This window comes from Helicoverpa armigera, chromosome 1 (genome assembly GCF_030705265.1).
Source record: "Helicoverpa armigera isolate CAAS_96S chromosome 1, ASM3070526v1, whole genome shotgun sequence".
In the NCBI taxonomy this organism is placed as follows: domain Eukaryota; kingdom Metazoa; phylum Arthropoda; class Insecta; order Lepidoptera; family Noctuidae; genus Helicoverpa; species Helicoverpa armigera.
In genome coordinates this window covers 524,987-547,180 of record NC_087120.1, presented here as the reverse complement: position 1 = coordinate 547,180, position 22,194 = coordinate 524,987, and the positions used below count along the sequence as shown (strand labels likewise).

General features: G+C 34.8%; 1 protein-coding gene and 1 long non-coding RNA gene across 4 annotated transcripts in view; one reads left to right on the top strand and one right to left on the bottom strand.

Moving 5' to 3' along the window:
• The window catches only part of LOC110376548 (Krueppel-like factor luna), a 128,324-nt gene that overhangs the window by 22,658 nt on the left and 83,472 nt on the right, over positions 1 to 22,194 (bottom strand). For 2 of the 3 annotated variants that reach the window (XM_021335043.3, XM_064043469.1), the window contains one exon: positions 1,115 to 1,328. In XM_021335043.3, the coding sequence (XP_021190718.1) occupies positions 1,115 to 1,328 (214 nt within the window). The remainder of the gene's footprint in view (positions 1 to 1,114; positions 1,329 to 22,194) is intronic. The other variant, XM_021335044.3, reaches the window with a different exon arrangement.
• LOC126054617 (uncharacterized) overlaps positions 1 to 22,194 on the top strand; it is an 83,562-nt gene that overhangs the window by 23,614 nt on the left and 37,754 nt on the right. The window lies entirely within an intron of this gene.

Genomic DNA, 22,194 nt, shown 5'->3' with positions numbered 1-22,194 from the left:
CGATGTAAAATGAACATAAGAAGCGGGTATAAGGGTTAGGCGGTTATGGATTCCTAGCACCTAAAGCTGTCTATGTATACTGCACTTCACAATAAAAGGTGTGACAATGATGATTGGCTAAGGTGTCCCTCAGTTCTGATTGTTGCAAGAAATTGTCTACCGATAGCATGTACATTATGTGCGGTTTACATAAATAGTAAATCTGAGCTATCAACGTCTATAAATGCTGGTATTTTTATGTTTTTACGTTCTAAATTACATGAAGAAGAATAGAATAATATGAAAATTACTATAGCTGGTTAATAAAACCACAAATTGTGAGTTGAAGTTAGTTTTGTCTGTTCTATGAGCTCCTTAGTGCGTAATGAGACTTTAATGATCGTTATGTGTCTAAGGGAAAAATGTTACTAAAGCAATTACCATTACAAAAGGAAATTTAGATAATATAAGATGAACTAATGTAGCAGCTAGAAACTTCTAATGAATTGTTTTAAACTATGTACGTTACTTGTACCTACTCTAGTACTATACTTGCAGCGTAAGGCTTTTAGTCGCTACTTTCTATATTGTTACCTACCAGAACTTCAGGGTTACTTAGGTCGGCCATATAGCTTGATAAAGTGGATCCAGATTTCTTTGATGTCGACACACATAAAAACTTTTTTTTTACTGACGGCTATCCATAGTTATAAGGCTAAAGTGAAGTCATTTGAGAAACATCCTCATCATCCCAAATGCCTTAAGCTTTCGATCTCAAACAAAGTAATAACAGAAGTCGTCATTCCCAATTGTTCTAAGACTTATAGGTATGACCGGAGGGTTACCTGAATACCTACCGAGTAAAATCAAATAATCAAAAATCATTTATTTAAACTTGGCTGCAAAACAGCACTTTTTGACCGTCAGGAATTCACAAAAGACAGCCCCCAAAACGCCCACCCATCACCACTTCCTATATGTTATTGCTATAAAAATGGCGCAACAAACTCCCCAGCAACACACATCTCAGAGCAAGCTATATGGCCAGCCTAACAAGGTTCAAAAGACAAGCAAAACAAAACATAACAAGAGCGAATCCCTGTAGGTCCCGCAACCCAAGGGTGAAGACACATACGCGTAGCAGACATACCCCTCGGTTCATCGGAGTCGCTCTGAGGCTCACACTTCACGGCGGTGATGAACGTGAAGGTCGTGGTGGGTTGTGGCGACGGCGGGGAAGCTGGTGGCGAGGGTGGGCTGCAGGTGGAACGGGCCCACTCCTCCTCCTGGGGAGGGTCGCGTCGCTTGCGGGGCTCCTCCCGGAGATATCTCTCCATCTCGTAACATGTCTGCAAAGAAATATCGTGTTAAGATACGGCGGTTAGTTCTCAAGACTTCTTAATGCTTAAAGAGATTTCGCCAGTAGTTTCAATCAGTAAAGCAACTGAGCTTTCAAAATCTAAGGGAAATCATATATGAGAATATTTTTTAGGAGTTACACACCTATTTTTAGGAGTGTTAGTATAAAATCGCATTATTAATCAATTAAAAGCTTAAACATAGAACACAAGGTCGCAAATTGCAAGTTAAATCCTCCATTGTTTTTAACACAATACAGCTTCGGAAACTATACTAGCAATTGCTTGTCAATTACTGGGCTATAATCTAAATTCTATAGAATAGACGGACAATATTACATTGGTACTATAGATAGTACTGTACGGCAGGCGATTAATTGTCACCATGATTACCTGTCATACTGTACTTAGCTTGGACAATGAAGGCATTATAATTGGTTATTAGTCCGCTCGGTATCAGGCGCTCGTGGCTAGATTCAACTGTATGGGGATTAATACTCAGGTTAAGCAACTAACAAACAAGCTCTTCAGCTTTCATCATCTGCCTAGCCTTTTCCCAATGTATGTTGGGGTCGGCTTCTAATCTAACAGGATGCAGCTGAGTATCAGTGGTTTACAAGGACCGACTGCCTATCTGAAATCCAGTTACCTACCCGGGGAACCCAATACGCCTTGATAAGACCATCCGCGGAACTACCGCGACAAGCGTTAGTTAACTTCTATGTACGACCTTTAAGCGAGGATTAAACTTAGCCACAAGCTCCCATTCAACTTCTACTTTATCATTATTTAATTAACCAAAACAATGTCCTGTCTATATTTTCTAGTCTTCACCAAACATATGAACATCTAATAAAGGAACTTATTAGAAAACACCACGCAGTCTGGTTCACTTATATAAATCTAATGCGGAGCCCTTAGAACACAATCCTATGGTACTTTGTTACCATAACACAGGTCATTGCCCTCTCCAAGGTTAGCAAGTACTAGCCTACGTCTAACGGTTGCCTTAACCACCAACTTATATTTATCTACGACAAATAAAACGTGAGCTTTATTGAGTTAGGAATAAAGTTCAATATCGAACGTGATATGTGAACGAGTGTTAGAATTCCTGTGGCAGGATTATCCCATAATAGCATTGTGTATTAAAAATGCGATTTGAAACTGAATGATCGCTTCGTCTCTGTATTTTTTATCGAATCGATGTTTCGTTCAGTCATTCGGTGCCATATTGTTTTAAATTCGCATTCATTTTTTATTTGATTTTGTGGTACTGCTAAAAAATATCGGCTGTTTTTTATTTGCTCTATTTGCTGTTAGAATTTTTGGATTGTTTTGTAGATTCATAGGTATTTCAGCTGCAATAATAATTATTGTTGTTGTTTTGTGTGTGAGAATGTTTTATTAGAATATTAATTGGTTCTCATTTTTTATAGCATAAGGTTTCAGTTTACTTGTGTAATTTCCCATACTGATTTATTTACTATTCTTTATTACAAGCAAACGCATATAGGTACTGCAGACACAATGAGGCCCTATATTAGTATCCGGACGGTCATTTTCAATTTTGGTACCTAGGTAATATGGTAAATAGCATTATTAGCGTTTATATAGTCCCACTGCTGGGCACACGGAGAAGGATTGACCGTTAATCACCATGCTAGCTCAATGTGGTTTGGTGATTTCAGACTATAAACCAGGTATCCTCGAGGTTTTTCTTTCACCATTAATGGAGATATATTTAGAAAATAAATCTGACAGCAGATAAATGATTACACAAGTCCAATCAATTTTCCTTTCACATGATGATCGATAACTTAAGTAGGTAATTAATTTCTATAAACAGTTTCCGAAAGTCGAATCGTACATCTTTCCGTGACACAATCATGGGAAAACTCTCATTCTTATGGGAATTATAAACGAACAACATTCAATAGGTTTTCGCGTCAATACTGTTTTTGTTAATAAGAAAGTGTTATAAAAATCCTATAACTTATAAATATAGGAGGAGGATTTTTTAGCTTACTACATAGATCGTTAGATATGGTTTTAGTTAACTTTGGAGGTTGTATGAAGTATTTTATTAGAACCGCTAAGCTCTAATGAGAGCAAACTTTTAATAACATAAAACTAATAATTACTACGGCATTAGGTACCAATAAATACGATACACCTTAGTAAGCCTGGTTGTCAGACTTTCTTCCGACTACCCATGACTACTGCCAAAATTGTTCCGAATAACAGAGGAGCTCGAAATGACACAGCTGGTCACCCATCCAAGGATTGGCCACGTTAAGTATTGCTAAACCTGCGATTGCACCCGTGGAGCTGTTTTTTAGCTCCTAAGGAATATAGCCTGGGATCTAAATATGTTAGAAATTGAGCTAAATCCTATGCAGTAAACTAGTTATTTTAGGATGAATTAGCAACTATTACCAAAAATTTCTAAAGGAACATTGTTAAGTTTTCCAAAAGGCGTGAATTGGATTTATCTATTGCCATATTTCTAAAGCAATATCTAAAGAATACAGGTACATTTCAATAGCGTTTCTTTCCATTTATTGAAATCTGAATTGAATTTGAAAGGAATGGAAACACAATAAGTCCATTTTGAAGCCTTTTCGAGTGAACTCATCTTGTGAATATTGATGTTGCCTGGGATTCACTTATATCATCGTTTTACTAAACTTCTATATACAAAAAAAAATGTTGCATTTTCAAACTATAAGCTTTGGCCTGCGGTTTCACTAGTGTAGGCTGGTGTATAAGCTATGTTACTGCTGAGTTTCATCCATATGCATCCAGCAGTTTTTGCATAATTCAAATAAATATGTCCAGCGATTTTATCATCCTGTTAAGTACCTACCACCTCCGTGAATTACACCGCAATAAATTCAGCCGATTTTAACAGACACACCTATCTTAGAATAATTATATAAAGAAGGATATTATTCCATAAGGAAGCATAATATTTGCCGTCTATCTTATCTTAAGTTCGCGCATATATTTCGCAGACTCAGTAGCACTCCCGCGCATGTCTTACAGTGGAGGGGATGATGGGGCCAGTGTCATACAAATGCAGTTTGTTGTAACCAGGCTTTGGGAATTATAAGGAATTTCGTCACGATTTTACTATGAATATTTACAGTCAAATGCTGTTAAAACGTACTGAAAATAACTCTTAGCAAAGTCGGGTAAAAAAACATTTAAATTGACAATTATTTAAAAATCTGTTAAAACTTCATTCTAGTGATCAACCGAGCACGTACCTAAATCCCAGCATTGACTTTGATAATCCTAGCTGCTTAAACAATACTAGATTACCTCAATCTAAAAAATTGTCAGTGCATGTATTTCAAACATAGAAATCCAGACATAGCATGATTTAATAATGTTACGTATTGGTAATAAAACATTTTCCAAAAAAAAAGTTTACAAATAAAATCAACAACAGCAGTAATTAACAAAAAACACATGCAACATACAAACAACAAGAAATTAATATTTCACTCGTAAAATACGCCAGCAAAGTTTTTGTTTTGTGGAACCGAATCTACGCCCACAAATTTTGCGTTGCTATTCAAAAGTTGGTTGCGCGGCAACCGTGTGGCCAGGCTATCAAAATACAAAGAGACATTGAAATAAAAAAAAATCGCCAATAGTTCCGATGAAAATTTTCGCTTTTGCAGTACATATTTATTTTAAATGTTACGTCCGTTTATTTTAAATTAATTCGCTTTGCGTGCAGTTGACATATTGTTTGAGATTGGCTGGTAAATTAACAGCTTGTGAAAAATATGTAAATATTTATGAAGTAAAGTAAGTAAATCTGAAAATGAAAGTAATTTTTGATTATCATTCGTGTCATACCGAGAACTAATAATCTTGAATCTGAGCCTTTAAAATTCAGAACTTGTTTCTATCTAGCATTATCAAAGTATGAATATACCTACTTCGTAAAAATGAAATTATAAAATCCACCACAGGCGCTCTAGTCCTATTCCTACAGAAAACATATTCAAATTTAAAAACCCACTATGAAAAATTCCAAACCAATTTTTTTAGGAACTAAAAAATTTCGTCAGTGCCTCGAATATTTTGTTATTCGAAAAAATATTTGGTGCACCGAACAAAATTTTGTTTGCTTTGCAAAAACAAGGAAAAAATCCTTTGTTTATTTCGTAGTGGGTACGAAAAGGAAAAAAAGTATCCCTCTGACGGACAAAGAATGGCCTGTCGTTAGTTGTACGTGGCTGATTAATTTCTCACCTCCGTACAGAAGGTAGTTTCTAGTGCCAGTGTTGTTTGTAGTACACAAACAATGCTTTCTAGTAGATTGTATTTTTAAATCACATAGATGGAACACCATACGAGTGGCTTCCTATTTCAGCTATCATTTGTTTCGTACCAAGAGAGATATATATTGTATACTTAGGTGTGTTATAAAAATTGATGCACATGTAACTTATCTTACAAATATGCGTTTATTGTTATTTTGCATTAGTATCTCGTTATGTTATACATAGTTTCTTTTAGTTTAGTCTCGTATTAATATGTCACGTTCCAGATGTATTACTCGCTTCTTAAAACTGATCTCTGCGGTTTCTGAGAAAGTCAATATCACATAAAAAACTAACAATCCAATTCAACTATTAACACCTCATACAGCCTGCCACTTAAGTCTCAACCTGGCCTATATCCCATAAAAATCTAGTTAATTTCTAAACCAGTTTGACATAAACCGATCGGCTGGTCACTCTAGCAATGCGTCTACGCACGAATAGCTTTCACAACAACCTATCTCAGTTTCTAGCGTTTCCACGGTATAAAGAAATGCTATCCCATGCCAGTGTGCGAATGTCATGGTACGATGGGAAATGTCGACCGCGTGGTGTCGACAATTGACGATTGGTTGCATCTTGGAAAACAAAATTGTGTTCTTAAAGTTCGCGCGTTGCGTGACGAACGCAGTTTTGTGTCAATGCAGGATGCTATTCTGGATTTTGAGCAAAATAAATGTCGTGATTAAAATATTAATTTAAATTTAGATTATTTATCTATTTATTAACACGAAATAAAAATTTAATATACCTACCATATTATCTCCTAATATGCCTTTTTACATGTGTCATGTTGCATAAAGTTTAAATAAATAAATACAGTTACAAAAATGCCATTAAATCTAGTTCAGGTAATAAACGGAAATTAGTTTTCTAGCATCAACTAAAATTCTCGTTTAATTAATCCCGGCAATACTAATCTCTATGCAAATAAAACTGAACTTCATCCGTTGAACTATGATTAAAATTATATCACGACTTTCCCTTGAGAGGAAAAGAGACCTATATGAATACACTAATATTATAAAGCTGAAAAGAATTAAAATTTGTTTTTTTTTTAATGCACCGGTCTACATAACTACTAAAACTTAAAAAATCTCGAAAATAAACATATGCACTTGAATTAAATTGAAATAGCTTAAGCAGAAAAAGGCTAGGCAGAAGATGAGATGAGAAATAACAAACGTTATTAACAAAGCAAGTCCTATTGCAACGCATTACACATTTCCATTAAAAAAACTTTTCTTTAGTACAACATGCAGTTTGTATAAAATCTTTCATTTAAATTATGTCAGTTACGGTAGGTACCTTTATCTTTTACTTTGTGCACTCTTCTTTCAGAAAATCCTATGCAATTATACATAAGTCGCTTTGTGGAAAGCAATGGTACAAAAGAATATTTAATCTCTTCTAGAAAATGTATTTTGTTTCATCTCTCCCGCATTTATTTCTTTTGCTTTTGTAATTACGACTGCTCGTAGGAATGCTTTGAAGATAACTGTTTCAGAAACGTTCAACATAATATCATTGTAACTTAATATGAAAATGATTTAAGTCTCTAACTTAAAGGTACGTTTTGTAGGCTAGCTGCCGAACGCACATACCGCGACTGCTTGAAAACAATTGATATCTGATGGCGACTGCACGTGCTGCTGCCGCTTCGATTCAAAACGGTTTCATGTTAATACATACAAATCAGAAGTGCAGCTGCGGCCAGAGTCTGTGTGCAGTCAGCAGTTCGCAGTTGGCATTCGAAAAGTACCTTAACATTAATAAATAGCACAATTTTTTGAATACTTTTTAGTTTCAGGTATTTTTCTAGAACAGTTTTTAATTAAAATGTAAATATTTTAAAATTAAAGTAAATACTTAAAACAATAAATTAAGTTAAATTAATTCGATTGAACTGAGCTTAATAAACCCACGATCGTATTTCATCAACGGGATATCCGATATACCAATTATAATTATCAATCAATTTGATCGTATGGTGTTTAACGAGCTTATTATAATTATTTAACGCCTAATATGACGTCACAATTAACCTCAGCTAATTAACAGTTGATTGAGTACTGTAGAATGTGTCACAGAATGCTAAGTTGATTAAGATATTATTGCATTCCATCTCTGTGTGAATGGTACTTAACTATGTTATATAACTTGCAATTCCCCGCGGTTCCACTCAGGACCACGTAGAGAACTACTAAACGTACCTATATTTCTTTCTCAGGCTTTAGACTATATGTGTACCGAATTTCATTCTTTAAATCAGTTTAGTAGTCATGTCGTACAAGACAGAGTTACTTCCCCATTTTATGATATGTAAGTAGGTACAGACAGATCATCATATACATCTCGAATTATAGAATTTCTCCGGTCAAGGATACTACTAAATCGACGGAGATAAGATGTTTGAATAACAAAGTAAATTTCTAAGATCCACTCTTCTGTGGCCTTTAGACTGGAAAATTTATTATTTACATTACATGATTCCACATTACATATTCCAAGAATTTATGCTATTCTCAAACAGACAGACTAGTTACATCGCTCAATGCAAAACATTTGCGTTCCCATTCCAATATAATATCAAACACGTGTTCTATAAAAACATTACAAATGTCACTTCCTCTGTGACAAAACGTATGCACGTAACCATGAACAAACTAACGGTAAACAAAAATAATTAACTATCTAAACAAAACAGACAAAAAAAATGCTCTAATTATTTTTCCACGTCTTTACAAATTCGGTACACTGTGCGCGCGATACAGTGGGGACACAAAAGCGTCCATTGTGCTCCGACCACAATACTCTTGTGGACAAAAACTACTCATTTTTTTTCACAAACAAATCTCTGAAAATCGATTTGTTTAGCGTTAAACCGATTTAGTGTAAAGAGGTCATGAGTTTAGAAACCGTTTTGCACCGGTGCGGTAATTGGCGATAATTTTACTGAACATTGTTGGTTTAAGCTGTTTTTAGTTATAGATCATGATGTTTGAAGTTATAAGTAGTTTCACGGTTCAGTTACTAAATGGTTAGACTTGATTGTAATAGAAAACGTGTTCTATTAACAAACCAACCGATTCATAGCAAGGATGCTTTTTCTATTACTAAAACAAACTAAATGTATATAGCTAATGTATATTTCAAAACACTTTATTTAAACATACATATTTATAACAATCGAATCTCAAACGCTATACTGCATAAAAAGGTTCGACTCCTTTCTAAAGTACTTCACGTTTCAAACCCATTTTATTCCAAAAAAAAGCAACATTATCATCCCAAAACTAGACACAAAACAACAAACAGTTTTATCTCACACCACAAAATCCATGTCAGAACATAGACTTGCAGCCCCGATTTTAATAGCCATGTAACAAATTATTCCATTACCCATCGGTCTGATCCCCCGAGCCCGAAGCCTACTGTTCATCTGATGGCTAAAGCTAAAACCAGCCGTTGTATACTCTGATGGCTAAAGCTAAACTTCAAGCTGTGTTGTTTACACGGAACTAACAACGCTGCGAGCCTAATTTGACACTGAATTGAACCTTTATTGGGTTAGGAGTAGCTTGTAACTTTAGGAAATGGTTTGATTGGTTGTGTGGGTATTTTGTAGCTTAGGATTTTGGAAGGGAAATAGAATTAACCATGTTATGAAGGAATACTAAAGTTTTAGTTAGATGTGAAGAAAATTTACTACTTTATAGATGTTTTATCTCACAGCAGCGGGTGAGCCAAACTTGTATGTATAAATAATATTATACATGCATGAGTCACGGGGTCATACAGAGACGTTGCACATATATATTTACACACAGAAGCTTAGTTTACCCGCTTTCGTAAGTTAAGACTTATGAATATTGACACCTACGAGACCCTAGCATACTTACTTTTTATCCTGAAAACTGGTGGTTACCTACAAAAAAACTTGTACTTATAGTCTAAACATTCCAGTACATTGTTATCACGGCCTCAAACGTCACAAGTTCCAAGGGCCGATGATACCTACACATGACTCACACATGTCACGGCTTATAAAATAGCCCGTGCCATAGATAAATATAAACACGACTGTTTGTTTACTTTGCGATTAATTAGTATCGCTATCAATTAGATGGTTGCCGTCTTGCTAATCTGTGGTGGGAGCTATTTTTAACTTTGTGACTAAGATGATAGAGTTTGTTTTTAATTAATACGTTGGGCTTTATGGACTTGCTCTTTTTAAATCCTTGAGCAATATTTATAATGTTAGTTCAAATTCTGCAAATTGTAAATGCATTCTGACATACACCGGTATTCATGTTAGTTGGCAGAATTTAACTACCTATGAATTTTGGCGTAATATTTCGCTCCTCGTTTTACGTCAACGTATAGATTACTTTGAAATCTAAAACTTCTTTATTCAAATTTTTATACAAAACAAAGTTTACCTAATTATTTTCGATCGATTCGATTCGATTCGTAGATAAATAAAACACAAAAAATGGCAACTACAGCTTCTTTTAAAACTACTTGCACAAACTCTCAAAAACTGCAAGAAACAGACAGCAAAATTCCCGTCGGTTAATATAAACAATGAACTAAACTAAAATGCAGTCAATCATAAGGACTCGTTTATCGTCTATTTCTGTCACTGAGTCACGCAACATGGCGGCGTGAAGTCTTAGGGTTGTTACGCTATTTGTTTGTAATGTGGGAACTCATCGAGGAAGTGGAAATAAATATAAAAAGGAGATTAATTAAACTAAAGTTATTAGTAGAAGGTTTTTGTAAAGGAAGTTCCGTCATGTAGGTTGAACATTCATTTCATAAAAATGTAGGATTATTGGTAAAAAATCCAATGATCTTTACCTATACGGTACGGTAAAAACTGTTTAATAAGTAGGAGGACAAAAAGAAAGCTAAGGTAAAGATGTTAAAAATTTGTTTGATAAAAGTGTTCCTCTAGAATTCTGTGTATAATTGCTAAAATATTTGTTTGATAAAGAAAAGTGTTGCTTAAGTTGAAGAGTAAACTCTGAAAATACACGAAGACGAAACATTGTACGACGTGTCGACGCTTGTGAAGTCTTCAAAGTCAAAAGTACTACTATCAAACTGTCGTTAGGCTTTAATATACGTTCTTATTTCATCTAACTTTTTAAAACTGGTCGTCGGAACTCTGACTCTAGAGTATTGACAACCCTACCTAATCATAGGTCACACTCGACACTCAGAGAGACAGGACGAAAATATTTGCGCCATTCACACGAGTAACTAAAGGCTGCTACACACTGCATAAAAACGCAGCGTTTATAACCGAAGATTTCGAAAGACTTGATTGATTTACTAACTAAATCTCCTTTTTGGGAAGTCGGTAAAAAAGGAATACTACGGATGTTAAAAAAATACTTAAAGAAAGCAAATATACATGTTATCGGCACCGTTCTAAAATAAATAAACTGCAGCATCTGTTGCCTAACTGAATGCAGTTAAAACTACAAACATATCCACGTTCATACGTAGGCTCTAATTAATCTTTTAATTTACCTATAAACTATGACTCATGACTGTCATCGCACTACTTGAAAGTCAGCTTTTGACAAACATGCCATTTGTTCACTCGTGGCATAACATCAAAATCTGCTGTCGTTAAGATTTTATCAATATAGCCATCTGTCAGAACCACTTACACTACATCTGTCTTCAGATCGTCGTCACACACTTCACGAGACCGACTGAGCATTTGTCGATTTAAAAAACGTGTAAGCTTCGAGAAATTGAGAAATACGTCACAGTTCCGGCTATTAAAACGTTTTGAACATCGAAAAAAGTTGAAAGAACGTTAAAAAAAAGAAACGTATATATATTTTTGGGGGAGGAATAATACAATCAATTTCTTTGTATAGCGTAAATAAACAAATAATCTTAATGTTTTTTTCTTTGACACTTTCAACAATTGATTGCAATTCCGTAAAGTGTCAAGCAGTGTTAATAATAAAACAAGTATTAAGAGTCAACTTAAAACACTAAAACCATACATGGACGCTTAGTACCTACTTAGAGTCAGCAGCGCATTGGTTGTCGCTGCGATTAATTTGTCAGTCTGTGGACACCCTAACGGCAATCATCACCCACTAAAGAGCGAGTAACCAAGGTCAACGCTGCATTTCGCGAACTAAAAATGTTGCTTCGTATAATAATATTTCACAGAAAACCAGTAACATAGTTTATTTAGTACAGAAATTATGTCCTGTACATAAAACTGTATTGTATGTATTCTTCCAGGGAATGAGAAATAAATACTTTGAATACAAACTTCCACCCGCATTTTACCCACATCAAAAAACTACTAAGCACATTCCGCACCCAAAAACTTCAATAGCCCACAAATCCCACATTGCTTTACATTTCATGTGTCACATACCACATATAGGTACTTTTGCTTATCTATATGAATAAAAACTTATCGTTCAAAGTAGAAAATACGAACTCTAAGTAACACAGGCCCGTAATAAAACCTAGGAAATGATTGGTCACGTCTCGGGCAACGGTCTGCCCTAGATATGGCTCCAAGTACATCTTCGTGTGAAGTAAAATAGTGCGATTTATTAAAAGGTCTTTGCCTGGTCTTTATAAACTTATGACAATTCGTTTTGTTTACGGATAACTAGTAGTTTAGATAACAAGTTTTTTTTTGAAGTTTCTTTTTCTGAAATATAGTTCATGCATAATGTTTTGTAATTCTAAATTTTGTCACTAATTACTTCCGGGACAACTATGTAAGTTAATTTTTTTCAGTTTATTATTGTCAGTTCTTTTGTCGGTTTGTATACAGCTTACAATCACAATAGCTTTTATAGAATCAAGTTTAACGAAGCACAATATAATAAACATCCGAATTGAAAATCGAATTTTGGGAATTCGGTCGAAAAGAAGCAATTTAATAAAACGATGTAAGATTCCCTAAGACAATTAGTATATCGAAATATTTTTCACGTATTTTGTGATGCATGCTTCGTGAGATCTACTGAAAATCAGACCTTATCTGCCATGTTTTCAACTACTCAAACAAAAAACTAAGACAATTATTTCACACCAAAACTCAGTAACATTCCCGCAAAGATCCCGATATCAAACATCGTCACAAACCTAATCGTTTGCCACAATTCTGGTCACGAATAGATCCGAGTTGGTCGTGACGACACAAGCAGTGCGAAGCTTAGGCAGACCGTCTCCGCAAACTGAAGCTTACTGTCTACGGAATGTGAGAAAATTATGCTTTCTCGAGTGGAATTATTGAGTGTTTAAAGATCTTTAAAGATAAAGATAGTTATGCGTCTTTGCAGCTTGGTAGATTATGATCAGGATGTTTTAGTACGTCCTTTTGCGTAAATATACCATCGCCAACATCATCAGTATAGCCTTTGCTTAACTATGTTGTCGGGATTGGCTTCCAGTCTAAGAGGATACAGTAGTGTATCAGTGTTTTACAAGGAGCGACTGCCTGTCTTATCTCCCAAACCCGGTTACCCGGGCAACACGATATCCATTAGGAAACCTGTGTATCATCCCAAAGACGGATATATTCAATGGTATAGAATATATCTCTCTAAGGATATAGAATCTATAGTCTAAAGGCCGTTCAAAATATGCTATCAACGTATCTGTTGAATTGCCATACAAGTAATAAGTAATTCCTAAAAGCAAAAAAAAATTTAGAAAGAATATTGAAAACTATTGACAAAGCTGGTATCGCATTATCGCAAACGCTGGACTAATTTCGCCATTTTTTTTTGGTGTCAAGATCGCTATGGACAAAGAAATATTGCCCTATTATAAAATGTTCATTACTTAAAGATAAGATGGAAGATAAACCACGACTTTAAGTAAAAGAACTATCCAAAGTATTCTTAGAAGATTTATTATTTTGAAGTTGGTTATTAAGCGCAGTTTGCAGTACTTCTAGCCTCTATCGCTACAAGGATTAAATCTAGAATTTGTAAGTAGTTTAAACTGTAAATATTGAAGACTTAAGTAGTGGACTAGTTAAGTAGTTTGGATAAGATGTTTGTTTGTGTTTACTTAGATTTATCGACTAGGAAGAATGGGGGTCAATTTCGTCTCAATTTTACGTAGTGATAACTTCTGATTCTTTTAAGAATATCTAGTGACACTTACGGTAAGACTCGTTACCTTAACAAGCCGACAAAATTACGCGGAGGCATCAGTAAATTGTGTCGCTAAAACATTTAAATTATTCAAAAAAGATACGGTTCACCACTTAAAATGAAACAGTGATCTACTTAGTCACAACAAAAGCAACTTTCAACTAATATTGACGTAAACAAAGCTCAAAGTTTCAACTTAATCGCATAAAAACCAGCCACAAAAGAAACAGTTGTTCAACAAATTCTAAAGTAAACGGAGCTAAGCTCCTGTACTATGCTCGCGTTACTTTGTGACATGGAGAACTAAATCACTAGCAGAGGTGACATAACGAAGCTGCGGGATTGTTTGAAAGAGTGACAGCGGTCCTGGTACATAGAAGGCCTATGAAGGAACATCAGGCGTTTTAGTCAGTAGGAGTCTGACATTCAATCACGCTGCTTACCCACAGCAGAAGGCGTCATTTGATGATTTCCTATCATAGCATAGCATATAATATATAATTATGGAGGACGAGAAACGTTACTGTTTTCGCCCTTACATCGTTGACGTCTCAGAGAAGCCAAATTCCTCATTAGTTCTCTAGTAACTGATCGTTTTGGTCAAGTCCACCGAAGGAACTGACATCTCTGCTACATTATGGCATCTCTGCTCATGTTTCCCTACTCCGTGCTTAGTATAATCGTCGCTAGTCGAGGAGCCTGGGTCGGTAATGACGTGTACTCGTGTGAGTAAGCTGCAATTGCATGCGAGTTACGTTTGAGTTGGGAAGTATTTGGTTTGAACTAGTTATGTGTGTTTCCCATCGACGTTTAGTAGTTTTGGAGTATTTGTCGTTATTAGTTTGTTTTGAAGGAGCAAAGACGTAGGTTACCTGTATTAAATCTTTTTGGATGTTAGGCTACTGTTGGTCACAGTCGTAAGGGGTAGTGAGAAGCCAGATAGTCTGTCACGCAGTCATATCAATATCTAGAATTCCACCGCAGCATACCTAGTGGGGATAGGCAGATGATGATAATCACCAAAATACACAAAACATTTAATTTTACCACAATACCCATGTCAAATACCTCCTTTCGCAACAAACATACATCCACTTTTCATTGTATTAAACCAAAATGTAGGTTGCACAATATCCGTTGTGAAATTTTCATTGATATTGAATGAAACATGTGTAGTACTTTAAAACGGCCTATCATGGCCGTCAAGGCTAATCTGATGTGAGGCACCATTGCAATACTATGGGGAATCAAGAAACTTTTGGATATGGCATATATTTTATAAAATGTTAGGAAAAATATGTAGCGTTAATTCCGCAGACAGTAAATTGAGCCGGATCTGATGCAGGTAGTCAAATCATTTATTTCTTAGGCCTTTACAAGCACTTATATATGATGGTGAAAAATATAAATTTTGATTCTAGATAGTTGCCCATTACATAAGTAGCTTCCTATGGAGAAGAACGGGCAAGAAACTCCATGTTGTGTTATATTACTTTCATGCATATGCTCATATCTTTATATACAATCTTTGTAGGTATAGATAGTTCAACTCAGATTTGCGCGCGGCCCTATGTGTGCGTCGGCTTGTAAATATACAACTTTCATTTGTGTGACAGTGACGTCGTCCGAGCATGACGTGTTCTTATCGCTTTTTGTTATGGGTACAGTCGTTTACGAAAATGCTAGTTAGGTATTCACGGAGAAATTATTAAGGAGTCAGGTAAAAAAAATGAAACAACATTCAAAGCTTTTTATTATTAAATATAGTTTTTCATTATTTTCTCATACGTCTTTTCAAATTGACATTTACAGTATCTAAGAATTAAATACTCCTTACATATTTTCTAGCTCGGGGTACGCGGACAATAAATAAAAGTGGGGACTAAGAATGTAAAAAGAGGTATAATCTAGTATAATAATGTAAACAAAATGTGTGGGGAATTTTAAAAAATTTTATTGCTTCGCACAATGTCGACCAAAATAAGACGGAAGTAATGACACTCATAAATGAACGTTTAAGTCAAATTGATGAAGGGATGTGGGGTAATACCTACTTGTCGACATGTACAAAAGAAAAAAGAAGAATAATTGACATGGAGTCAGAATTTATAATTTCACCTTGGAGTAGCGAATCCGAAAATTCATCATTTGATTTTTCAAGTAGCGATTCATAATCATTATAAATAAATAAACATAAAATTACGTAATAACTGTTTTTCTTTAAACACCCGTATATAACCCCTAAATAACTGTATTGTACCCGACTGTACCTCTTGTCACGCACACAAAGTCACTGTATATGTACAAGGGTTACCCACACATAAGGCCGCGCGCACGACTGAGTTGAACTTACTATACAAGCAAAGTTTTACAGTGAAAACGTAATAAAAACTGAAAGTTCATATTACATGAAGAGGATCAAAATAACGTAATTGGTTGAAATAAATAAGTAATTAATCGTTTTAAACGACCTTATTTCCTGTAATAGCTTTAAATAATTATCCTTATTTCCAACCATGGATTATTCGAAGTAATATTAATATTGCTGCCTTAAATAAATATGCAATGCAATGATATTAATGATTATCGGAAACATGTACTAATTTATTTACTTCTTAGAACAGATTTAATGATACGTCTATACTAATATTATGAAGCTCTATTGTTTGTTTGCTAATACGAGCTAATCTCTGGAACTACTGGGCTGATAAAAAAAAATGTGTACGATAGCCCATTTATGGACGAAGGCTACATGCATACAGGGGATTTTTTACTTGGTGTATGGAGAAGTTCTCACGCAACACGGGTGAAACCACTGACGGTAGCTAGTATACTTAGTCACCTCTCATTTGACCTCTCTTAGTCATAATTGTAATTAAAATCCAAAATTACCGAACAATTTTGAGAATAAAGCAGAGGATTTCCTTTGCGACAGACGGACAAACAAAAAACTCTATTGTTTATAGTTTTTGTGTAAGAAACGGTGAATTAAGTTTACATTATGTGTTCAGTTTTTTGGAAACTGTGTTTTTCGAGTGACGCCATGAAGCATTGTTTGTTTTCGAAGTTCCTAAATTAAAACATGAACGTCATATTTTTTTCTAGGTTGAATCAAGAAAAAAGAGACAAATTGTTTTCCTATATTTCTGGATTTAGAAATACAAAAGTTTTGCAACATCCAAAAGGATAGTCAACTTTTTTATTTTAATGAAAAAATTGCTCAAAACAAACGTTGCCGAAATTATCAAGTAAAACAGCAATTGAATAGCCCATAATATAAAAACAACATAAAAGCACAAATCTATTTTTTTTATCGTTTAAAAAGTGTACCTCTCAACTTGAAACTTGCCATATCCACCATTTACTAATCCGTATCGACACGGTTCGCTTTCAGTACATTTGGCTAAAAATACCGCGACTGACTGGGTTACGGAGCGAACGCGCAAATGTACGCAACCGGGCCAAATGTACGGGACTCTAACGCCATGTGTTACTCTTATTTATAACACTAAGGAAGAAAATTGCTTGGATGTATAAATCTGATTATTTTGATTGGGGATTTTGTGAACCGTTGCTAACTTTTTCTAACCTTCTTCTAACATTTTACCTGGTACTGCTACTCGTTAAAAGCCGTGCTTTTATCCGCTTCCTGAGGAAATTACTTCCCGCACTGGCATAAAATGACAAGTCAAGATGAGTTTGTCGAAATGTTACTGTGGTATTTTTATAGGTTTTCCTGATCTTTCAGTAAACATTTGTTTTATATAGTGAGTCAAGTTTCCTGTATTTGTTTATCAATTACCCTTACTAGTTAGGACCTAAAAAGTATACTCCACAAATTGTCTAGTATTTAAAGATTTATCAAAAAAGCTATACAATTCTCAGTCATCTCCAGTCTGGCCAAGAATTACCGAATCAGATGAAAATTAATCTACATTCACAAGTCCTTCATACATTTTCTCCACAATTTTAAATTCTTCACTTCCTTGTGCCTCTGATGATACCAATGCCATCCCAATTCGTTTGATGACGTCAAGTCTTAGATTCGTTGCGCTGGAATGGTGTTTACAAACAGTACCATAATTATATTCGGGTGAATGATTCGATTTCGTATGTTGTTTTAATGTGTTCTTTGGAATTTTTATTTGTGTATGTGTAGCATGTTTTTTGATGTGGAGTAGGTAAGTGATTGGAAACCCTTGAAAATAAAATATTTGTTCTTATTACTCCTTAACACTCGTTAATCCAATTTTATTTGAAGTCAACGCAACATGTCTTCTTTTTCCACACTATTCTCTGTAGCGTCATTTTACAATCGATATTATTTGCAGCCCTATAGTATTTTAGAACATCCACCGTGTCTAATTATCTTACCCATCTCTTTTTAGTTCCTCCTATAAAATATCCAACATTTAATTCTTAGTTGTTTCTAAATCAAATAGATATATCTAAAAACTACCAACTTCTATATCAAAAAATATTTCCTCACCTCCAAACTCCAAAAATCTTTCGCTACCAAACTTCCTCATTGAAATGGTACCTAATTGAACAGCGGTCGTCTTGGCCTAATTAATCCAGACACAACACAATGAGCTATATCCAGAGTTTAATTAGCGCTGTAATGCAATAACAATGTTCAATATGTAGGCTAAATTTAGACTGGGCCTTGGTTTTTGTGTAACGAATGTATGGAGTTAAACTAAGAAATTGTAGTTTTTGTATTCAGCTTACTTTTGTTTCGTGTATGCGTCATATTCTTGTGAAAAAATGCATTTTTCCTTTAGCCATTGACGCTTTTTATTATTTTGTTTACACTGCTCCTAAATATCAAAATGTGGTTAGTAAATGCGAGCCCAAGAAAAGACATTCTCAATTTTTACCCGGGAGCGGGAAGTATTTCCCTCGCCTCGGAACGGGGCAGAAACCGCGAGGAACAACTAGTACATTAGAAATCACGATCAAGTACAAACACAATTACTCTAACATTCCCAAACAATGACACAAAGAATTTAGAACTTCCCTTAAATAACGGGAATTCGATTACTCCCCCTAACTCCCCACTAGGGGGAGGCTATACAATTACGCAATCAAAGCCTCTTTTGAATTCGTATCTGCATTCCCGGGGAGCGGGATCGGTGTTTATCCCGCCGTTGTAATCCCGGATTATCCGGGAATGAGAAACGTAGACCGGAGCTGAAAGTTTTTCTGGTGTCCGGATAGTTTAATGACACGGTAGTTTTTTTCTCTTTTATTTGTAGTCGGTTTGAGACAGATTTAGGTTTTATTGAGTTTAACTTTGCGGAATTTTGTAGTACGTTTTACTATCGCTTTTGCGTCTCTCTGTTATCGTACTATACATACATTAGTGAATGTGGACATTTAGTTGATCTTTCACTCCAAAACTTTTCAAGGGGTTTTGATAAAACTTGGCGCTATTATAAATCGTAGGTACTTAATTACTACTTATGTACTTGTTACAGATTGACGGTCAGCGTCAAAAGAAGCTTCTTTGGCTTCTATATAAAATGTTATTTTTACTACACAAAGTGCAAGCAGAATAACATCCACAAAAGGAAATTTCAAAAATATTTTCTGCAACGCCCACGGAGTACTTAGATATATATTTTTGCGAACTACAATGTTATGAAACCCGCCAAGTTACTAGAGACCCGCGGAAACTGAAAACTTTTTAAGAACGAAAATAAAAAAAGTCATGATTCCTTTCGCAGGTTTTTTAAGTCTCCAAAGTTTTTAAAGTATTTGCTATAAAAACATGTTGGGTTGAAAATAAGTCTTTTCTTTCTCTCAAAAAACTCAACTCTTCTAAAAAAGTTCATGAACTTTGTTTTATAAATTCCCATTTCTTAAAAAGGGTTACTTAGGCAGAAAAGCTTGTTACGAACTCAACTTTTCCCTGATTTATATGAACAGGTAGGAAAAAATAGCTTCCTATATTTAACTGAAGAGAGTACTGTTTTTCGTGCTTTTCTGCGCACATTTCAACTTAAGTTTTTTTTATTTATTTAAAGTAACCAATTATAATTAAATAGGTTTAGTGAGACTGGTTGTCAGGGTTTTTGACTTTTGACTACCCGTAACGATTGCCAAAGTTTAAACACCCGGGACTCAAAATGTCTTCTGAAACACGAAAGCTCAACAAAACAAGATGGTCCATTTATGACTGCTCCAAGCGTATCTTACGATTAATTGGCTCTTGCGGCTATTACAAGTAACTGTACCTGTTTTTGATTTGATAGACAAACGAAAATATAATGTAGCTATTGTCATGATTTATATAACTAAATTAAAGTCCCATTGGCAAGCAGAACAAAGGGATAAACTCAGTCCAAATGATGACCCCGCACCATCAATTAATATGATGAATCCAAGCATGGAAAAAAGAGAGAGACATATTACATTTCCGAGAGAAAGAGCGAGATGGACAGTTGAGGAAAACCGACCCCTTTGCAATACAATGCCCCGTTGTATTTGTGATATTAATATAATGCTTAGTTATGGAAATAATAACAGGACAAGATAAGCATATTTTCAAGTTGAAAATGTTATACTTACATATAATGTTATATGCCCATTCCCATTGTTCTCGATGCGTTAACTGCGGGCCGATTATCCTAATACATGGGCCATTATAAATGTTTCGATGTATAAAATTACCTAATGTGAAAGTTAAACAAACAAAATAATCATAAATTCTAGTCATATGATTTCATAACACCAGAAACTAGTCCATGTACCCGAGTAAACAAACTATCTCACGCTGAAAGAATTTTTGTAATCGGTTCAGTAGTTCCTGACATTAGCGCATTTAATCAATCAAACTAACTCGTTTATGATATTAGTACATAAGAGTATAGACTAACAAATGAATGACAGTCATTCCTAACTACAAGCCCAGTCAAATAAACGTTTGTACTACCCACAATAAGTCTAGAATGACTCCATATTGACGTAAGGACAAATCCATCTAGCTGTGAGCGAAATCGTCATTTGTACACTTGTACCAAATGTCCTAAATAACTATTATGTCTAATATTGTATTAGAGGACACTAGCTTTTGACTAGAATTAATGTGTGAATCTAAGGCTATAAGTAATTATTTATTTTGATATCCTAGGATTAATTGAAATTATTTATGGTCACAGGAATGGCAAAATTAATTAACCACCTAAACAGAAATAGCTTTTTAATTTTAGTGTGCTTCTTTTCTATCTAAAAGCTATCCAAACAGCCCACTTTTTATTAAAAGTACACCAATACACCCACATAGATTGTCGCAACTACCCGGTAACCAACTTAAATTTTTGGAGCTCAAAAATAAAATATTAATATTATTTTTTTTGCAGAATTTAAAATCTATATTTAGATCAGCTGGTATGATATTCCTGGGCCGAAACGCTTCGGGGAAAGTAAGCGTATTACGTTATTTAAACAATTTCTACGAATTTTGATTAAATGAAAATGGTAAAATAAATAAGTATCATTCAAAATCATTTGTTGTTATTTTTGTAAGGTTTGCTATTTTTAGGGAGATCATCTTTTTTACCATATTTTTATAATGATACTTTTGAGATGACGGCAGATAGAAGAGTATGGAAGGAAAGCATGCTGCGCCGACCTCAAATAAAATTGGGATAAGGGCAGGAAGATGATAATGATATTTTTAGTATCACAGTTTAATTGTGCATACGTTTATCCTAGAATGTTTAATATTGATTATTTTTCACGGTTATACTCACCTATCTCTCTATCAACGTAGCTACCAGACTAACCCCTTAGTAAGACTGGATAGCAACCCAAGGCCAGCATACTCTGATTTATCCTTCGGATCACGAGCCCCTCAGTTTGACAGTGTCAATGACTCATTATTGAGTTACGTCAGTTACCTACATTAATTACGTAAATTAATAATGGTCGCTCCCACACACGATACGTAATGTCAAAAGGACTTTACTGGAAATTTAACAATCCTAAAGGTGAAATGAAAATTGAAATTGCATAATTTTCTCAATGATACGAACCATTGAGAATATTACACGAATAATTTGTCATTTATGTACTTGCTCTTATAAATGCTCAAATATTTGTCGTAGTTGTTACAATATTAAACAGAAATAAGGTGTTATATTTTTTTTTGTATTTACACGTAGAATTTAAGTAAAATTACGGGGAATTATTAAGCTACTACGAAATTACATCAAAAGGTGTGCTCCCTTTAAGGTTTGGGTTCTGACACAAGATTATGTCGACCTGTAGACCCTTGTAATTTGACCTTCACACGTTCTACCGCTTTCAGGTAATAAAATATGGTCCCTTGGTCTTTTGGGTCACCGG